General features: G+C 42.6%; 2 protein-coding genes and 1 long non-coding RNA gene across 4 annotated transcripts; 1 reads left to right on the forward strand and 2 right to left on the reverse strand.

Annotated features, from left to right (window-relative positions):
* Positions 1-3354: 3354 nt before the first annotated feature.
* LOC125748574 (uncharacterized) lies at positions 3355-6143 on the forward strand. Its single transcript, XM_049024865.1, has 2 exons — positions 3355-3547; positions 3696-6143. The coding sequence occupies exon 2, from the start codon at positions 3882-3884 to the stop codon at positions 6141-6143; it is 2262 nt and encodes a 753-aa protein (XP_048880822.1). The 5' UTR covers positions 3355-3547; positions 3696-3881.
* A 467-nt stretch (positions 6144-6610) lies between these two features.
* LOC125748572 (uncharacterized) lies at positions 6611-11932 on the reverse strand. 2 transcript variants are annotated; one of them, XM_049024864.1, is made up of 2 exons: positions 11915-11932; positions 6611-10254 (listed from the first exon to the last, which is right to left on the reverse strand). In XM_049024864.1, exon 2 carries the CDS (start codon positions 10247-10249, stop codon positions 6611-6613), a length of 3639 nt encoding a protein of 1212 aa, XP_048880821.1. In that variant the 5' UTR covers positions 10250-10254; positions 11915-11932. The 2 variants fall into 2 exon arrangements, with proteins under 2 accessions (XP_048880821.1, XP_048880820.1); XM_049024863.1 differs by lacking the exon at positions 11915-11932 and adding an exon at positions 11453-11518.
* Positions 11933-19245: 7313 nt separating this feature from the next.
* On the reverse strand, positions 19246-21818 carry LOC125748580 (uncharacterized). Its single transcript, XR_007399598.1, has 2 exons — positions 21129-21818; positions 19246-20415 (listed from the first exon to the last, which is right to left on the reverse strand). It is a non-coding gene; the product is annotated as an uncharacterized LOC125748580 (long non-coding RNA).
* Between the last annotated feature and the right edge of the window lie 269 nt (positions 21819-22087).

The raw sequence follows: 22087 nt of genomic DNA on the forward strand, positions 1-22087 counted from the left end.
AAAGTACAATATAAATAATAAAACCATAATAACACAAAAAATACAAGAATATAAAGCAAGTTAAAAATATACAATGCAACCGAATTCCATCCATTTTCCAAACCACTTATCCTACTGGGTCACAGGGGGTCTGGAGCCTATTCTGGAAGCAATGGGCACGAGGCAGGGAACAACCCTGGACGGGGGGCCAGCCCATTGCAGGGCACACTCACACACCATTCACTCACACATGCACACGTATGGGCAATCTTTAGTAAACCCAATTAGCCTCAGCATGTTTTTGGCCTGTGGGAGGAAACCAGAGTACCCGGAAGAAACCCCACAAAACATGGGGAGAACATGCAAACTCCACACACGTGACCCGGGCGGAGACTCGAACCCGGGTCCCAGAGGTGTGAGGCAACAGTGCGAACCACTGCACCACCATGCCACCCGCAATAGTATTCAACCCCCTTGAAAGTCATGACAATTGTCTGGAGCATAAAATATATTACTAGCAATTTTCTCAAACATCATTCATGTTGAGAACTCTTACTCCATTATATTTTCAAATGCCACAATAGGTCATCTGTCCGCAGTCCTTCTGGAAATGACAAATTAATGACACAAAACACAAAAGTGACAGTTACTGTATTAGATGATAATGAAACATAATGATGTACTACTTAGTCTTGATGTTTTACTCTGGACATAAAAATGCCTTTGGAAGCACCATTGTCTTTTTTGGACAATCACTGCAAAAATGAAGACAAAGGTGCATTCTGCTAAAAAAAACATGGATATAATTCAGGGTTCGTGAATTAAGTTTTATCTCTTGGCATTAAATTATTTGTAAGTTTTTTATACCATAATTGCTCGTCACGGAATTCTAAATCGCGCTCTGAAATATATCTGGGTACAAACCCGAGTGCCCCACCCAGTTCCACAGACCAAGAGATAGACTACGAAGAATTAATAAGACAAGAGCAGCTCAGCATCTGGAAAGCTACTAATCACATCACTAATTGTAAAACACGTTATTACCGAACTCAAAATCTGTTAAACTGATGAAATATCTAAACCTAACAAAGAGTGATTCCTCCAGGATCCTTCTGTAATTCAGCTTGTTAAAACACCATACAACTATTCATACAGAGAAACAAACACCATGATAACTCACATAAATGACACATTCAAAACTATTTATTTTTTATTTTAAATTCAAAAAGTCACAGTTTTACACATCTTATCTATAACAAATACACAAATCAATCAACAATCTTGTACTGGTCAAAACGATGCCATGACAAAATCCATTATACAAAGGACCCATTTTTATGTCACGGAATTCAGAATTCTAGAACTGCTGATGACATCAACCATTATCTGATGGCACTATATAATGCGTGAGTTCCCCTTTACATTTCACTTTGAGCAAGGATTTTGAAGGAGACACCAGTGAAAATGGCAATCGGCTTTTTCAATAAAATTAGATCCACAAAGGTGGAGAAAGAGGCAACATGCGACAAGGGTTCCAGCTGCACAAAGAAGCAGGGACCCAAAGAAAAAAATGTTCAGGGACCAACCAAGAAAGAAGCTCTTCTCCATTTCTGGAGGAAACTGGGCAAAAAAGTAACGTCTGAAGTACCAGAGCAAAATCAGAAAGACAAAATTAATAAGGATGAGGTGAACGGTGACTTGGATAATGACTGTTCGGCAGAGAGTAAACCAAAGAAAAAGGTTTACAAGAAGAGAAGCAGGCTGCACTGGAGAAAGACCAAGTTGGAGTCAGATTGGGAAAAAATCAATGCAGAGACGAGGTCAAGACTAATTAGACAACTGAAGAGAAGGAGACATGTTGCCACAAACACCAAGTTGGATACCGACCTGATGAGACACATGCCAGGTCAAAGACTGGCCTGCCAAGAGGGGGCCGGAGGAGGGCAGGGGCCACCAAGTCGCCAGCCATCTTCCTGGCGACGTATTTTCAGGCTTCCACAATTAATATTTAATGCTGTTCTCCGAAGGTCCCGGAGAATTTTATTTTGTTTGATTCCCTTGGTTAAGTTTATACTTGGCCTAATATTTGTCTTTTTGGTGCTTCTACTGCTCGTTGCTGTGTAGTCCCTGGTGTTTGGTTAACGAGTTATGGTTACTTAATGAAAGAGTAACTTGCATTTAAATGCCATATGTATATCCACTGGTGAATTTAAGGGCATAATTGGAATATGCTGAAGGAGACATGTTGTTCTTCTTCTTGAGAGGCCAGTGTGTTTAAATAGCTGTTTAATGTGTGGATCTTTTTTTGTATTTCATACTGTCTGCATTGTCTTTTAACATGTCGTAAGCATGTACGGCTTTTACTTTGTCCAGGTCTCTCTTGTAAAAGAGATTATAAGCTCAATGGCACTTCCTGGTAAAATAAAGGTAAATAAATAAAATGTTCTGTGTTGACGTGTTTTCATTTTAAAATGTGTGCAGTTGGCAACTTTGATTTAAGGTTATTAAATACATTTTATGTAATTGATTTTAAAAAAGAGTTTAAGTACACACTCGTAATTTTGAGTTTAATTCAAGTTTTTAATTATAGGGGAGTTTGTATATCGTCGCTGAATTATAAACTTCAATGTTGACAAAGTCAACAATATTTTACAGAGAAAATAAATACTTTATGACAAAAGTAAAAATATCTATACTTGATTTTACTGCTTACAGTGAAAGCAAAATACCCAGTAAAATTATTAATTAGAAATTTTAAATTATGCAGTAAAAGCGACTCAGTATCCATGAGGTCATGCGTTGCGAAAGGCAGGATGGGGGCATAAAGTCATGCCTACTTTTTTGTTCGTGTTTTGAAAAATTCAGATATACTATATACCCTTCTGCCTATTTTTCTAAATTGTTAAAGCTTCCTCAACTTATGATACACTTTTTTGCCTCCTGGTACATGTTGAGATTTGGATAATTCTGCTGATGAAGTAGCATTACATATACAGCATTAAACTACAACTGATTGATAGATGTCATATCGCAATATATGTAAATAACCAATATCATTTGCCTGTTATGGTTTAAAAAAAAAACAGATATAATTCAGGCTTCGTGAATTAAGTTTTATCTCTTGGCATTAAATTATTTGTAAGTTTTTTATACCATAATTGGTCATCACGAAATTCTAAATCACGCTCTGAAATATATCTGGGTACAAACCCGAGTGCCCCTCCCAGTTCCACAGACCAAGAGATAGACTACAAAGAATTAATAAGACAAGAGCAGCTCAGCATCTGGAAAGCTACTAATCACACCACTAATTGCAAAACACGTTATTACCGAACTCAAAATCTGTTAAACTGATGAAATATCTAAACCTAACTGTATTGGAACTGTTGGTATGGTTATTTCTCCAGGCCTATAGGGGGCGCAGGTTTGCACAGTTTGCTATGTTGAGCCAATTAGTTACTAGAAGAAGTGTGATAGGAAGTGTTGCTCATGGGTGAAGCAAGACATGGTGTGTTTCTTCCGATCCAAAGCCATCCACTCCGTTAAATCCCTTTGAGTGGCAATATGAGTAAGTTTATTAATTATATTTACTTTTAAGACAAGGTATATGACATTTTTTGAAGTGATTTGGAAACGTTTGATGTGTTTTATATGTCCACATAAGTTCAACCAAAGCTAATGTTTATGTGACATTGCTGTATTCTGTATCATTTCAGTTTCACACTTTTTTGCATTAAATCCTGTCCAAATACAACACGTGCCTGTTCCTTGGAGGAAGTGATGCAAGAGAGAGTTTAGCTGGCTGTGAATCTCAATATAGGACACTGGGTCACATTGGGTGCAACAGTACAGTGAAATCATAGCACTCTGCGAGGGACGTCGAGTGACAGCTCTACTCTAACATGGAGAAATCAGAGGCTGAAGGTCAAAACGACGAGGAAACAAGGTCCACTCGCTCAAGAAGGTCCTCAAAGTCTTCAGGAAGACTGACTGTTAGATCATCTGCAGCATGTTCAAGCAGGTCATCAGCATCAACCCGAGCCAGTATGGCAGCAGCGCGGGCACAAGCAGAAGCTCAAGCAGCAAAAGCCAGATTAGCTTACGCTGAGAAGGAGATGAACATTAAAGTAGAAAAGGCTCGCCTAGAAGCAACTCTGGATGTAATCAACCTCCAAAAGGAAGCGGATGCAGCCTTGGCTAAAGCAGAGGTAATGGAGTCAGCAGCAGCTCAATTTGACAAAGCTGAATCAGGGGAAGAGTGGCCATTGTCACCTCTACAAGTAACCCCAGAACAAAAAGTGAGTGAATACATAAATAAATACAGCCACACTGACCTGACTCCAGACATTACATCCCACCATGACGACAGTAAATATCAGAATGAACAATCCAAACAATCAGTAATGTACACACCTCTTTACCCTAAAATAGAACCAGTGCAGTACTCATTCACGCCACAAGATGGAGCAGAGAGACGACTACAAAGAGATGTAAGTCCGCAGACTCTCCACGATGCATTACAACAGCAGCACGGATTAAGCTCAAATAATAATGCAGACACCATAGCAAGTGACCTCGCCAGATTCTTAGCCAAGAGTCAGCTAATAACTGGAGCGCTGTCTAAATTTGACAAGCCAGAAAATTACCTTAGTTGGAAGGCCACATTTCAGAGCACCATTAGGGACCTTTGTCTAACAGCCACTGAAGAAATCAACCTACTCATTAAGTGGCTATGCCCAGAGTCTTCTGAACATGCCAAGAGATTAAAAGCAGTCAACATAAAGCATCCACCTGCCGGTCTGAACATGATATGGTTGAGACTAGAGGAATGTTACGGCTCACCAGAAGCAATAGAAAACTCCCTGTTTGCCCGAATACGAGACTTTCCAAAGCTTTCCAGCAAAGAACCACACAAGCTTCGCGACCTATCAGATCTGCTGTGTGAACTCCAAGCTGCAAAGCTAGATGGTTATTTGCCTGGTTTAAGTTACCTCGACACAGCTAGGGGAGTACATCCAATTGTGGAGAAGCTGCCCTTCCATCTTCAAGAGAAGTGGACAATGGTAGGGTCAAAGTTTAAAGAAGACCACAATGTTAGCTTCCCACCATTCTCATTCTTTGTTGAATTTGTGAAACGTCAAGCAAAAGCAAGGAATGATCCAAGCTTCACCACACCTTTCAACACAACTCTTTCCTATGTCAGCCACATGTCCAGCTACAGAAAAGAAAAACCGTTAAGCAACCACAACCAAAGGTCATCAGTTACAGTGCACAAGACGGACATATCATCAGAGGGATCAAAAGCAAAAAAAGCAGACGAAGACATTGAAAGACAGTGCCCCATACATCACAAACCCCACCCACTCAAAAGATGCAGGGGCTTTAGAGCTATGCTGCTTGAACAGAGGAAGAGGTTCCTCAGAGACAATAGCATTTGCTATCGCTGCCTTGCTTCCACCGGCCACCAAGCCAAAGACTGTACAGTCACGATTAAGTGTGAAGAGTGTAATAGTGAGAAACACTTGGCAGCTCTTCATCCTGCCCCAACACTGCAAATGCCCAAGCCTCCTTCATCTCCTGAAGTTCACGGCGGGGAGCAAGCAAATCCACAAGACCCGGATGTTACTGCCACATGTACAGAGGTATGTGGAAATGAAACCACAGGGAGATCCTGTTCTAAGGTTTGCTTAGTACAAGTCTATCCCAAAGGTCAGCGAGACAACGGCAGAAGGATGTATGCAATAATTGACGATCAAAGCAACCAGTCACTTGCAAAGACAGAGTTTTTTGACATATTTAACATACAAACCACACCTGAACCATACATGCTGAAAACCTGTAGTGGTGTAACACACACGACTGGTAGAAGAGCATTTGGCTACATGGTTGAGTCATTACATGGAAAAATGGGTTTCCCTCTCCCCACGCTCGTAGAGTGCAATGCCATCCCTAACAACAGGGAAGAGGTGCCAACAGCAGAAGCTGCTTTGCACCACCCACACCTGAAAGCAATAGCTGCTGAAATACCACCTCTCGACCCAAGTGCATACATTCTGTTGCTGATAGGACGCAACCTTCTGAGAGTTCACAAAGTGAGGGAGCAAATCAACGGCAGAGATAATGACCCGTTTGCACAGAAGCTTGACCTGGGCTGGGAGATGTAGATGGAGATGTGTGTCTTGGCAATGCCCACAAGCCAAGTAAAGTGAATGTTCTGAAAACCTATGTATTGGACAATGGACGCCCAAGCTATCTCTCTCCCTGCGACAGTCACCTTAGTGTAAAGGAGGACTTCAGTCTGAGCCAAACCAAACCCATCTCCAGTCAACTGCCATCTGCTCACTCACACCAAAGGTCCACAGCTGAGAATTTGGGAGACTCTGTGTTTTGTCACACCAGTAATGACAACCACCTTGCTCATTCAGCTGAAGATGTAATCTTTTTGAAAAAGATGGCAGGCTTCTTCAAGGACAATACAAACAGCTGGGTTGCACCACTCCCGTTCCGAACCCCCAGACGCAAACTCCCGGATAACCGGTCCTACGCCTACCAACGGCTCATGTCGTTACGATGTACGCTCGACAAGAAACCAGAAATGAAAACACATTTTGTGGAATTCATGCAGAAAATGCTAGATAACCAACATGCAGAACTTGCACCACCTCCCAATAAAGACAAAGAGTACTGGTATCTCCCGATATTTGGCGTGTACCATCCTCAAAAGCCAGGGAAGATACGTGTGGTGTTTGATTCGAGTGCGCAGTTTGATGGAGTGTCCCTCCTCCCAAAGGCTTAGGTTCTCATCAAACTCTGGAGAAAGGGTGAGCAGACGACTGCTAGGGGGTACTGGCTTGCCGGCCTTTAAGAATTGGAATTCTTCCGGGAAACTCTCCTGTTGAGCTCTACTGTATAAGAGGTGCTCCGCCTCTATGTAGGTCTCTGCTGTAAAGGAGCGCTCAGGGGAGGCTGTCTTAATTAAATGCTGGGCTGTAGCCTCCACCAGGCCTTGCCATGAATCAAACTGCTCCGGGTTAGGTACAGGTGGATTAGACGTGGCACCAGTAATTCCACAGAAGACGACCCGCCGCAGCTCTTCAGTGACCTCAGGTGGGTTTGTGATAGGCGCTACTGGCCACTTATCTGGATGCTGGAGTAGGAAGGGTGGTCCGTTGCTCCATCTAGTGGATGTAGTCAATTCAGAGAGTCGCTTACCCCTCGTGATGTCATCTGCAGGGTTCAAAGCTGTGTCAACGTACCTCCAGGACTTATCATCTATCTCCAGGATCTCAGAGATACTAGTCCCTACAAAGACTTTAAACCGACAAGACTCTGATTGCAACCAACTCAGCACTGTTGTTGAGTCTGTCCACAGGGTTTTATCCTGGATGTGCAGAGTGAGCTCATTCTCCAGTACTCTGAGGAGCTGTGCTCCCGTGAGTGCAGCACATAGCTCCAGCCTCGGCATGGACTGCTGTTTCTTTGGTGCAACCCGGGATCTGGCCATAAGGAAAGCTACTTCTACATGGCCACAGTTATCCTCTGATCTCAGGTATGCCACTGATCCATATGCACGCTCTGATGCATCACAAAAGATATGAAGACTTCTCTTCACTTCAGGATGATTCAGGCTCTGGGATGTGTAACATCTTGGGATAGAGACCTCAGGTATCTGCTTAAGTTCTTCCTCCCATTTCCGCCATGCACACAGGAGATCTTCTGGGAGGAGTGGGTCATCCCATTGTCTGGGTTTAGCCCACAGTTGCTGTACTAGCACCTTAGCCCTAGTGGTAAACGGAACCAGGAAGCCCAGAGGGTCATACTGACTAGCTAATATCCGGTAGATATTCCTCATAGTGGGCTCTGTGTACTTCACTAAGCGATGCTTATACCTTAAGGTGTCTGAAGAGCAGTGCCAATGAAGGCCTAATGCTGGTTCAGGGGTGTCAACTTTATCGTATGACAACCAAAGCTCTGTGCTTTCTGCGCGTGCCTCCTTCGGGAGATGACTAACCGCTGCAGCCACATTGCTTGCCCATTGACGGATGTCAAATCCTCCTGTTGAGAAGAGTATGCGTAGCTGCTCGACCAGGTCCTTGGCTTCTTCTGGTGAGGATACACTCTGTATGCAGTTATCTACGTAGAAACTCTTCATCACTGCTACACGGACACTGTCACCAGGCTCACTATGGTCCAGAACATGCTTTTGCAGCGCATAACTAGCACAGCATGGACTGCATGTGGTTCCAAATGGAAGCACTTGCCATTCATAGATGTCAGGAGCTCGCTCGCTTTCTAGATCTCGCCATGCGAAACGAAGGATTGGCTTATCTTCTGATAGAAGTCGGATCTGGTGAAACATGCTGCGGATGTCACCACTGACTGCGACAGCATGCTCTCTAAACCGGAGCAGCACTCCAAGCAATGACGAACTCAACTGAGGACCAGGTAACAGAGCTTTGTTTAAATTCAGGCCCTTGTACAGGAATGAGCAGTTAAAAACTACCCTGTACTTTCCATTGTGTTGTACCATGTGGTGCGGTAAGTACCAGCTCTCTTCCTTGCTTCTCACTGCCTCAGGTGGTAACTTTGCTATGTAGCCTGCTTCCACTAGCTTGGTTATTTCAGCACGATAGACTGCTGCTTGGTTAGGATTCTTAGCAAGACGCCTTTCTGTAGTTCTCAGGAGTGGTAGAACGGCTTCTGCAGGAGCTTGGAATAAGGGCATACCCTTGCGGCGTAAGAGTGGGGTAGCATATCTGTATGTGCCATCAACCTCAACACGGGTGGTCCTAGATTCCAGGAGATAAACTGCTTCCTGGTCTTCCTTAGAACGGGTTAACAGCTTTTCATTCCGATAAGGTAATGTATCCATTTCCCATAACTTCTCCACATTACGAAGCAGCTCAGCTGTGTCTGAACTCAAGCTGGTGAAGAGACATTCTTGCGAATGGGACTCCAAATCTAAGGCTTTAGCTGGGCCTTGCAGTGTCCATCCTAGCCTCGTCTTGACTGCTGCTGGCCCTCCTCGTGGCCCAAGACGCACTGGCTCTATAGGAGTGACTAAATGGGGATGGTCAGCTCCAATAAGCAAAAGTGGATTTGCCTTGTGGAAGGGTTGCAGTGGCAAACCTTTCAGGTACCTGTACCTTTCCTGAAGAGTGGTGATGGGGTAGGAATGTTGAGCTAGGCCAAGTTGTGCTGCAGTAAAGGCGTTATGAATTTGGAAGCGTTTCTGGGGTAGCACAGCGGAAGCAACCTGGAATGAAACTGCCGCCCCATGCAGGACTTGGATGTCTTGGCGGATGGTACGTAGGCTTAAGTCCTCTGGATGACCCTTCAACCGTAACTGGTGGGCGGCTGCTGGAAGCAACATCGTGCGTTCTGATCCATCATCCAGCACAGCGAAGGTATCCAGTTTCTTGTTCCCGTTACTCAGAATAACTCTGATAACCTTTAGTAGGACTTTACTCCCTTCTGGAGGTCGATTCAGGTAAAGAGTGTCTCCGGCAGAGCTTACAAGGCAGGATCCCTCCCTAGCGGTTCTGTCGTTCACATCATGAAGGATCTGTAGATGTGTCCTCTGACAGATGCTGCAGGGCTTCTTGAGGGTACACTGAGCTGCCTGGTGAGTTCTGCCACACCGCCAACAGCGTTTATTGCTCTGCAGCCAGTTAAATTTCTGCTCTTTGGTGAACGTCATGAATGTGGAACACTGGCTGAGGAAATGCTCGGGACTGTCACAGTATGGGCAGTAGGACCTTGAGCTAGGTTTCTTTGGTTTGGGTGGCCGAGTGTGCACCAGCTCTGCGGCTTTATCCATGACCTCTTCAGTTCCATGTAAAATGGTGGCTGTTCTTTTCGGCGGTTTATCTTCTCTGCGTCGATCTCTCCTGTCCCGAGATGATTCGACCACCGTCCCTTTAGTCAGCCCGTCATAACCCTGACAGTGACACTCATATTGCAGCCACTCTGCAAGGTCGCCTAAAGTGTGTACAGCTCCTAGTGGCTTGTACGCATGCCGGCGAAAATTAGCTCGCATGTCTGGGGGTAACTTAGTCAGCAGGCGAGCTACATTTGACCCACACCTCAGCTCAGCTTCACCTTCTGGACCAAGGGTTTTGAGCATATTCACAAGAGCATTGATCTGGAGGGCAAACCTCTCAAATGTACTTGTGTCACCACGGCGTACGTCTGGTAGGTCCATCACTGTCGCTATCTTCTTCAGCGCTAATTGGTGTGGCTTGCCGAAGCGCTCATCTAAGGCTGCCATAGTGTCTGAAAAAGGGGTAGGGGAGTTAATGAATGAATCGGCCTCTAGGCGGGCTTCCTCTAACTTTAGGTGATCCACTAAAATCTGATAGTTGCACAGCTCAGTGCTATCAGCAGGCAGGAGGTTCTCTAAAGCTATCTTCAGTCGTGCGAATTCACTTGGGTCATTGTTAGTGAAATCAGGAATAGTTGGTATAGGGCCTCGGTAGGTCCTTTCCTTCACCATTGCTGGTCGAGCAGGCATGTAACATCTGGTGTTGGCAGCAGGGGGCATCAATCCTTCAAAGATTGGTTGTGAACGCTTGCGTGGGGGCACGGACAAAGGCTCATGCTGTTGATAGTAATAGGTGGTGCCTTCCGGTGGGTACTGCTCTGCTGAATAATGAGGGACAGACCTGCCATGTCGTTGGTCTACTGTACCTCTTACAGGAATGTGATGTGGCCCCAGGTGACTGTATCTAGTGGGGTCATTGCACTCTAGGAGGGCACTGTAGGGACTTCGGTTGGTGGGTTTGGTTTGTACCCACTGGTGCTGCTTGATGGAGGTACTCCGTTGATCAGGAAGGACTCTCTGCCTCACCTCTGTAGTGACTTCTTCCATGTCTGCTCCAATATACGGATCATGCTCCCAGTTTGGATCTGTTGGGCTGTGGAAGATATGTGGAATGGACTGGGGTGGATAAGGTAAAGGGTGAGGAGTAGGTGGCTGACATGGTGAACGTGGAGCTGGAGTAGACGATTCTGAAGAAGGTGTCAGGGTAATTCTCCGTCGGAAGATGGTGCGTGGTAAAGATACTGGTGGCACGGAGTGAGGATGCTCCGCAGGTGTCGCCATATTTAGTAATAGTGGCTCTGCACGCTGGCGGACTGATGAGTGACAGAGTGTAGCTGAGGGTTCGTCCCTGGACCTCTGTCTCAGTTCAGCTCTCAACTGCCGTATCTCATCCTGGAGGCTCTGAAGGGTCTCTAGGTATGCACCATCACGGGCGTGTGTCTCCCTGGCTCCTCCATAGTATCTGCTCCAATCTTCTATGGGTGTATCTCCACTAACATTACTCATTGCATCACATGCTGGTGAGTAGGATTGAGCTGCTCTATTCTGCCTTCCACTCTCCATGCCTACTCTGAGCCCCTCGGCTTCGCCATCCTTGCAATGGGAAACTTCTAGAGGTAGGGAGGATCTATGCGGTAGGCAATTTCCTACCTCATAATCATCGAGGTATAATGGCCGATGGGTAGCACGTCGAGGTCGCATAATCTGAGTAGCGTCATCATCCTTAGGTCGCTGGTTCGAATCCGGCTCGAAGGACCAACAAATGTGGAAAAGGGGGGCCACACTCCCCTGGGAAAACTGTATGAGTTGCTGCAGGAGGGTAGTACTCGCTGCGGGATATCAATTACGATGCAGGGTAGACAAGATGGAGGGAGGTTGTTATGAGTTTTATTTCCTGTACGTATGAATGGATGTATGTATGGTTCTATAACAGATAAACGGAAAACCAATTACTACAATGCTTACAAAAGCCATTACCATAACACACCAACACAATACATAATCGAAGTAAAGGGAATGATTGGATAGGAAATCAACGTAAATACCTTCCTAAGGTATAACAAAACACTCGTCAGCGATAATTACAACTTATTCAATAAACTCAATACTTACGTTCATCAGTGACGCATACATAACCCACGGAGTTTATTACTTTCAGGAACAACTAAGTTAACTAATTATAAGCTACCGCTCGCTGACATGCTACCTATCTCTCCGGCTCTCCCGCGCTCTAGTCCTGCGTGCACCCATAGTCCTTTGCACGCACCGCCGTTTCTTAAAGACACAAGAGCCTTTCTAACACACCCTAAACATTTCGACAACAAGAATCAAGGAAAAACGCGGCCAGTTCTTGTTAAAATTAGCATATGGCATTAACCCAGAAGCGGTGTCACTAATGTTTTAAACTACAAATAATTCTCTTTAACATAAATGTAGTTTTTAAAACACTGTTTAATACAATGTCTGTGAATAAACTAGACAATAAGTTTTAGGGTTGAACTCATGTGTCTCAACATAATGTAGCGTCGACGAGCCAGGGGCTGTCTGGCCTATTTGTATTTGAATAATGATTGAAAAAGCAGATGTCACAAGCTAGGTCCTGTGTCAGGAGATTGTCCACGGCCATGTCCCGCTGGCTCTGGAAAGTAGGGTCGCATAGGAACTAGTGAACAGCATTCAGCATCAAAAACATATTTGAAAACTTTGAACAGAATAAAGCATTCGTTATTTTAATAAACAAGCCTTTTCATTAAATGTTTTTTCATTAAAACGCGCGCACGCACACACACACACAGTTTGATAACTGATGTCTGCGAATCAGTTGTAATTCAGTTGTGAAGTTTAGTGATGAAAGACTAAAGATACTCATTTCACCGTGCATGTGGTAAAACTAGCTTTGAATGTACTGACCATCCTTATTTGTTGGAAAAAACGGTATGCAAAGTACAGTAATAGTTGTATAAACACCAAATGCAATAAGTGCATATATATATATATATATATAAATTTTTTTAATAACTTACTGCTTTCATAAATCGGCAATAGATGCATTTATTTTACCCAATTCATCAGCGTAACTGCATTGCAGCAATAAACGCCGCAATGGCTCTTGGGATCAGTTCACAAATCGTTCGTTTGATTCACCGACCGAGTGTCCTATTCTTTCATCGACCAGGCCCTCGGTTTTTTTGGAGTCAGCCAGGTACTCGGCCGTTCGGGTGTTCTCGGCACCAAACGGAAGTCTACGAAGTGACGAATGTAAGTGACGAACATAAGAATAAACCTAAAAGTGATGATAAGCGCAGACGGAACACGAAAAATAAATCTGAAATTGTGGGGGATGCTTTTGGATGTTGAATAGCCAAAGATCAGTTTTAATAACGTTTTAAAATAATTTCAAAAATCGATTCGTTTGTTGTGTGTGATTAATTTGTCAATTCCAAAAGGACTGCGGTTAAATATATTTCTGGAAACATATGCTTTTATTTTTATGTTTTTCGTGTTAGTGGACAGATGACCTATTTTGGCATTTGAAAATAAAAAGAGTAAAAGAGTTCTCAACATAAATGATGTCTGAGAAAATTGCAAATATATATTTTATGCTCCAGACAATTGTCATGACTTTCAAGGGGGTTGAATACTATTGCGGGTGGCATGGTGGTGCAGTGGATCGCACTGTTGCCTCACACCTCTGGGACCCGGGTTCGAGTCTCCGCCTGGGTCACATGTGTGTGGAGTTTGCATGTTCTCTCCATGTCGTCGTGGGATTTCCTCCGGGTACTCCGGTTTCCCCCCACAGTCCAAAAACATGCTGAGGCTAATTGGACTTGCTAAATTGCCCGTAGGTGTGCATGTATGAGTGAATGGTGTGTGAGTGTGCCCTGTGATGGGCTGGCCCCCCATCCTGGGTTGTTCCCTGCCTCGTGCCCATTGTTTCTGGGATAGGCTCTGGTTTGGAAAATTGATGGATGGATGGAATATACAACACAAGAATGTACCTCATTTACAGTGTCCAGATAGGGAACCAATAGCTCCTCCTTTGGCATAAATCAGCTGCAGAAGACGTGTGTCGAGTTTCAGCATGGACATTCCGGGGAAATTGTTGTGATGCGATGGAACTCTTTTTTGATCTAGTAAATGAATAAAGGAACAACAGAGAAAACTTTCAATGACAGACATCGATTCCCAGGCTTAAATAGACAAATGAGATGAACAGCTGTTCTTGGTGCAAAAAAATACTTCTCAAATATTCTTACCTGAACCTCAGTGAATAATGCAGGCCACCTCTCTTTGAAGACACTGTCAGCCGGACTGAGGGTCACTACCTCCATTCTTTGGCTTGAAAAGGTTGTGGACATTTTTTCTGCGATTATCTTTGCGTTATTCTTCCTTTTCCTTTCATTGACTAACACAAGCCTTACCTTCTCCAGTGTGTCCTGATTGTCTCCAACAGGAGAAATGTTCAATGTATGTTTGACCACAATTGACTTGGTGTAAATGGTCTAAGTTTTAAAGAATTACAAATAATCAATCCAGCTTTGCAGATGTAAGAAGAAATTTCCAGTTATGTTAACTGGAATATGAAGATTTCAACATTTCAAAACTGGAGATTCTGTACTCAGGAGTAATGTCAGGAGTCAACAAAGAAAAGGAGGGAAAATGGAAAAAGTTCATAGAGATAGAAGGGAATAATGTAGATTAAATAAATCGATCATCTTATTCTCTATGTGGAAAATGTACCACGGATTCCATAAAAACTTTTGCCAGGCAAAGTTTTCTCTGTGCTTCTTTCACCTCTGCAACTTAATTTTCTTCCAATAGCACACCTCCCCCAGAAACAGTACAGAGCACACCTTGCCCTTCACCATCCCTTCAGACTCTACCCTCTCCAAAGGCAGGTGTGGGGGATTATCACATCACACTCAACAATAAGGTGACTACAGGATGGCCAGCACCCTCTGCTGGCCAAACAGGAACATAACAAAGGAATATCATGACAGCTTGTGAGTGCTTATCAATTTTAATGAACTTTGCCCCTAACAAAATATACTTTCCTATGGTAACCTGCTTGTGGTTAACAAAGGTGGTGGCAGCCTTAATTTATTCTTAATAATAAATACAAGAAAACCTTTCATTATAAACGTTAGCTAATTATTGAAAAAGCATCGCTGGATACCAAGGAAAAAGGATTTTCAGTTCAGTAACTTCATCTTCTACATTTTTATCCAACATGGCAAAATGACCACTGTTTAAATCTGCATGTCATGATTACTGGGCCATCTATGAAAGAGAAAAAATGTTACCTAAAGAATGGAATATTCTCCACGTCTTATAATGTAAATTTGGATACTGAGGACTATATTTAGTCAAATCTGACCAGACTGATTATCTTGCTGACTACTGTACTTATTGTGGAAACTGAAAGACAATGGAGCCTGGTTCATAAGCAGCATGGTTTTATTGCAATCAAAGAACAAGGCTATTCAGTCAATGAGTTCTTCTTCAAACAATAAACCAACTCTTCTTTATATAATGAAATTAAAATGAGTTATGGATGGGACACTAGGCTTGTCCAAATTGCCTTCGGTTACATGTTTGTTCTTGTCATAAGATTTTCAGTTCAGTAACTTCATCTTCTACATTTTTATCCAACATGGCAAAATGACCACTGTTTAAATCTGCATGTCATGATTACTGGGCCATCTATGAAAGAGAAAAAATGTTACCTAAAGAATGGAATATTCTCCACGTCTTATAATGTAAATTTGGATACTGAGGACTATATTTAGTCAAATCTGACCAGACTGATTATCTTGCTGACTACTGTACTTATTGTGGAAACTGAAAGACAATGGAGCCTGGTTCATAAGCAGCATGGTTTTATTGCAATCAAAGAACAAGGCTATTCAGTCAATGAGTTCTTCTTCAAACAATAAACCAACTCTTCTTTATATAATGAAATTAAAATGAGTTATGGATGGGACACTAGGCTTGTCCAAATTGCCTTCGGTTACATGTTTGTTCTTGTCATAAGCTAATCAAACATGTAGGAATGCAAGATATTATTTTCTGGTTTCCTAGTATAAACAGAATAGCGATACTTTATTCCTCTTATTCCTCAGCCTGGGTGAGAGGCAGCTTGGAGATCACAGGGCAGGCTTGGCCAGCATGCTGTTTCGCTCAATGGACATGTGACTTGATTTGGTGACCTTCTGTCACAGGCACACAGGCCTTAACCCCCTGAGCCACATACCGCCCCCCCCCCCAAACCTAACTTGCCCTTTAGCTTTTGTGCAGTGGCCCTAGTTTTAAATGAATTTACCCCGTTGTTGATGTTTGTTGTTTTTATTCACTGTAGCAGTTTAAAATAACACATTTAATTATGGATGCAAAGAATAACATTCATTTCCAGTGCTGCACAAAACAATATGTACACTTAGATGATATTTCATGTGAATGGAAGTCAAAACTCAAAAAAGAGAGATCAGAGGCAAAAATCAACATTTTAGACAATAATAAAGTGGATATGTTATAATATATCCATTGTGAATAAAATTGTGAGAATGACCCACACCGTGTTTAAGAACAAATCTATGTACTACTCAGGATAGATATAGATGTACATTAACAGGTGCAGCTACCTCTTATCAAGAAAGTGCCACTGGAGCAGTTCCAACAGTAAAGGGTAGCTGAGGGACACACTTTAAGCTTCTATAGTGGTTACCATGCACTTGTTAAAGACAAGACCTTGATGCAAAAATGGTGGACTCTGGTCGTCACATAACAGAGCATTCCACCTCACTCCCAAGAAAAGAGACTTTAGAACGTGGTCCTAAATTAATCCCAGTTCCCAGTACCTTCACCTCTGCTCCGTCTAGTCCTATTTTCACTCCGGTATCGACAGCCAGCCCTATCTTTGCCGTGATTGGACCAGCAGAAGCTGAGGCACTTGCGATCTCTGCATTGGCCATTGCTGAAACTCCCGTCAGAGAGGCTGAAGCCCCAGCTGAAGCATTTGGCCCCTTGGCTTCTGCCTCAAACACACTGAAGGCAGCCTTGGCACGCCCCACTCCAGCAGCTGCATACGCTCCAGCCTTGGGAAGATACAGGCCTGATTTGTCGATGAATCCGGGAGTCTCGTATGTCACTGCCTCAGCGTAGGTGCTATCAGCGGAAGCTCGCCATTTTCTGTCATATGCATCAATCATACTTGCAGCTCCTCCCTGGGATGATCGTCCTGCAAAAGATGCACACAACATTTTCACAAAATTTCTAAATGAAACTTAAGTATTAAAAATATTTTTTATTTTTAAGGATTTTTAATAACCTTTATGGTTTAACATTATTGAGTCTTGTTTACGTCTTGAAGATTCTAGCTGTAGTGAATGTAGTTTGTATATATTTCTGGAGGGGGTTTGAGTGGTGTGGGCGGAGTTAGTTAGAGTGCAGGGGTGTTTATCAGTACCAAGAACGCAAAGATTGTATTTGTGTTCTTGGAAAGAGCTTTCTTACTAACTTGATTTCCAAGAATTAACTCGGGACGCCATGAATCATGGGATTTTTCTCATTGGAAAGGATGCAACTGATGCATCCTCGATGTCTGTGACAGGGCAAGAATGACATCCAGGGATTTTTACCATCCTCCATATTTCTGCTTGAGTATTGGAACTGTATTTCAGCAATAGAAGATGATGTCAAACAGGTACATTAGAACAGAAGAACAGTCAGGTACAAAATTTGCCAAAGTATGCAAAAGTTCCGGCTCCCTGATAATTTTCATGCGCTTCCTTTATGAATCACTGCTTGTTTGGATCAGCAATTTCTGCTTATACTTCAACTGGATACTTCAACAAGACAACGACCCTAAACACTGCTCAAAATCTACTAAGGCATTCATGCAGAGGAACAAGTACAACGTTCTGGAATGGCCATCTCAGTCCCCAGACCTGAATATTATTGAAAATCTGTGGTGTTATTTAAAGTGGACTGTCCATGCTCGGAAACCATCAAACCTGACTGAACTGGAAATGTTTTGTAAGGAAGAATCACCAAAAATACCTTCAACCAGAATCCAGACTCTCACTGGAAGCTATAGGGAGCGTTTAGAGGCTGTTATTTCTGCAAAAGAAGGATCTACTAAATATTAATGTAATTTTTCTGTTGGGTTGCCCAAATTTATGCACCTGCCTAATTTTGTTTAAATAATTATTGCACATTTCTGTAAATCCTATAAACTCCATTTCACTTTTCAAATATCACTGTATTCGTCTGCTATATGATATATTTAACTGAAATTGCAGATCCAAACAACCAGTGATTCATAAAGGAAAAGCATGAAAATTATCAGGAGTGCCCAAACTTTTGCTTAACACTGCATGTATATTGATAAACATCACAAGTTCACTGGCCAGAAAAATTCCCCACTATATATGTAAGTATCAGTTTGGTTTCCTGTTGCCAGTAGTAAAGAGACACCACATTCTTTCAGCAAGAACGTCCACAGATACCAACATGGAAATATTAAACGGGAAATGTATTTTATTATTCGAAATGTTCAGAAATCGTATTTAAATTTTTATTTTCAGTATAAATGAAAATGTCTATTTCCTTCACAGTATCTGTACTAGGGCTCGGGCTGAGACAAAAATCATCTCACATCTACATTGTTTGGTGCCCCGTTTTCAATAACATTTAATATGGAATTCTGTCAAATACTTTCTGTCATTCTTTTCACTGTTGCTTTTTATAGTAGTGTATTATATATTACTGTTTAAATCATGGCATAATCATACATTCTTTGGGGGGTGTACCCCCCCTCCCCAATACTGAGAAAACACCAGTCTGCCCTCCCAATATATAGTAGGAAATATGTTAAATATGTCGTCCTTTTATGAGACCTGTCAATGGATGTGTCGCTTATTTCCTGTTTATTTTCAATTCCATTCCATTTATTAGGGAAAAGAGAAGTGTGTCACTCACCCCTGAACTGTACAGTTGGTTTAAAAAAAACCCATCGGATTACCATTACGGCACAGAATGTCAACATTGTCTACTGTCAGAGTTCGCGGTGGACGAATAAGGCGAAAGGGCAGGCGGGCAGGAAGGATCAGGCAGGAAGGCGGAATACGGAACAAAACGGGGATTTAATGGAGGGTTACGGGAATCAGGAAACAAAGACGCTAACATCAATGACAGACACTGAACTCTGGTAAGACATGGACTCAAATAGATAGGACTGGTTGAAAATAACTAGACACAGCTGGGTACAATCAGGGAAGCACATGTGGATAATCAGGGGGGCGTGGCACACACGAGGATCGTACGGGCCGGGTATGACAGTCTACAACATTGTCAAAATGACATTCTGTGCCGTAATGGTAATCCGATGGGTTTTTTAATTTAGACAGTTAAATTTCAGACAGACAAAAAATGAGATGCAGATATCGTAGGGTAGGAGAAATTTATTTTGTCTTTGCAAACAGAGGGTCCCCGCAAACACGGGAAAGACGCCCCCGCATTACAAATGAATGTATTCTTTATTCCCTGCTGGTTTCTTGCTAATTCATCTCCAGCTCCCATCTTCCAAGGCCAGTCACTCCCTATCCCTTCTACACCGTGTGCATAATTATTATGGCATTACATTTTGGTATTACAACACCTTTATACATTATACCAGTCAGTATAAGAACTAAGGATGCTGTGTACTGCATTATGAAAGTATTTATAGTGCATTATAGCGGACAGCTTCATAGAGCATTCATAATGCATAATAAACATGGGTATTATGTATATTCTCTAATCCAACAAAACATGAGTTAATCTTACATTCACTGTTCTGTTTTGCACAAACTAGGAGCTGTGTTCCCTATTAGTCGGCAGAGTAACTCAGGGTCATGCTGGCACACTAAGATAAGCTCTGAGCCCATCTGTGCCGCACATATCTCTTAGTCACACTGTGAGTAAATAGTCACATTCACAGTGGACAAGGCCTAAGGCATTGATAGCAATCCCAGCAGCCCTCAGCTCTCTTGCTTAATAATTTCAAAGGGGTACCAATTTCAGTTTTGCCACAAAGTGATGGTGAGCAAATAGAGGAAGTAATAGCTAAAATGCAGAGACATACATGTATTTTGTCAAGGCAGTAAGTAACTAGATTCCTAAATAGGTAACAATAACTTGGTCTATAAGGCAATAGTTAATGTTTCAGGTAACTTTTCGTGATGCAGGTATTTGTAGTGAAGCACAGTAAAATCCCACACTATCGCCAATATTGAACCCACGGTCTGTTAGGAAAATATCTCCAGGTAACCGTTTTTTTAGGAGGCCACTCAAGTTTAAGCAGAGGTGGAAAGGTCAGGTCTAGAAAGTACAAATCCAGAAATCCAGACCAAGGTTTTGTTTCAACCAACCAGCTGAGTACACTGTAACCGTGCCTCTTTATACTGGATGGTTAAAACAAAACCTTAGCCCGGATTTGTACTTTCTGGACCTGAACATACCACCTCTGCTTAAAACGATCTGAACTTTAAGTAATAAATAACCTATAAGGTATCCACACAATAAAAATTCAGCAAATAATCTTACCCTCTAGGATGTCCAGGGTGCCACACCATCTGTAAGCAAAGCCGAGTTAATAATGATATTCTTTATAAGTGATCTCTTTGATGCCAACAGTTTTATTACTGATTTCTTTTTCTTAAGTCCTTTCCTGTAACTCGACTGTGCTATTGGACATCACGTGCGCCCTGACTTGATTTCACAGCTGTGCAGATGGACAGTATATGTGACCAGACGTGATAGTGCAGTTGTGAATAGCAAAGGGCAGCTGAATAGGTGATGTCAATCTTGGCCAGGCTACAAATTATTTGACCTGCCAAACCTGTCGGGTGCCCCTAACCTCGTGTATATATGTCCGAAAATTGAAGAGGATACAGCCAGGGCTGCTCTTGTCATCTGAAATACTGGGTGGGCATTTGCCATTTATAGTAGGACATCAGTGTTTGCTAAAATGAGCTGCTGACGAAAGTGAAAGAGTAACTGTACAGTATTTCTGTCACGTCAGAGATCGCGGAAGCAGGAACAGGGAGACAAGGGATCAGAAAAGAGGGGTTTATTAGGAGTCAAACCTAACACAAAACGCAGAAGCACGCAACATCAATGACTAGACTGGGGAAACATACTCGAATGCGGACTGAAATACACAGGACTAATGGCAGGAAACGTAGAACAGCTGGTAAATGTAGGGATTCCACACAAGGTTAACAGGGGATGTGGCACAGAGGAGGATCAGACGAGCCGGGTGTGACAATTTCTATAACTGACTCACCCTCTCCATTCAAGGTTCAGGAAGTGGGCAGGATCCCTGGCTGGAAAATCCCCTTGCTCAGTGCATAAATATCAGTTTGGTATCCAGTTGCTATTAGCAGAGAGAAACCACATATATACAGCAAAAGAAAAATTGGAAAGCCCAAGATGGAATTAATTAATGCAGGTTTTTATTTTATTTTTATTTTTTTTTCAGGAACTGCATTTTAACTTTTAGTTTGAATATATCTAATTGAAAATGTCTATTTTCTTCAAGGCAGGTGAATTAGGGGAACAACTTCTATAAGTTCTAGACCAAAATAACTATGACAGACCATTTACAATCTCCGCTGACCTCTTCCCCGCAGAGAAAAAGGCTTATTTTACTCCAGGATTCATCAACAAAGCAGGCCTGTATCTTCCCAAGGCTGGAGCGTATGCAGCTGCTGGAGTGGGCCGTGCCAAGGCTGCCTTCAGGGTGTTTGAGACCGAAGCCAAGCGGCCAAATGCTTCAGCCTCTCCGATGAAATTTGAAGCAACAGCCGGTGCAGAGACAGAATCTCTAAATTACTAAGTTCTTGTGTCCAAAGTGTTACCAAAAGAAATTACAAAAATATATAGAATTTATAGATATAGTTGTTGTAAAGAATGAAATCCATTTTCAGCATTGCTCAGTCATACGTTTTCTTTACATTTATTTATTTTGCAGCTGCTTTTATGAAAGTGAGGATCTGAGTGCAATTCCACCAGTAAACAGTAGCTGAAGGACACACTTTAAGCTTCTACAACGGTGATCTTGCACTTTTTAAAGAGGAAAATCTCTTTCTTCTGGCTGTCACATCACAGGGCACTCCAGCTCATTTCCAAGTGCAGAAACTGAAGTATGTGGTTCCCAGTTCCCAGTACCTGCAGCTCCATTTCACTTCTGTCAAACCAATAACCAAAAGCAATGAGCAGAGTTCCTGATGTACACCAGCTGTG

This window comes from Brienomyrus brachyistius, chromosome 9 (assembly GCF_023856365.1).
Source record: "Brienomyrus brachyistius isolate T26 chromosome 9, BBRACH_0.4, whole genome shotgun sequence".
Classification (NCBI taxonomy): Eukaryota; Metazoa; Chordata; class Actinopteri; order Osteoglossiformes; family Mormyridae; genus Brienomyrus; species Brienomyrus brachyistius.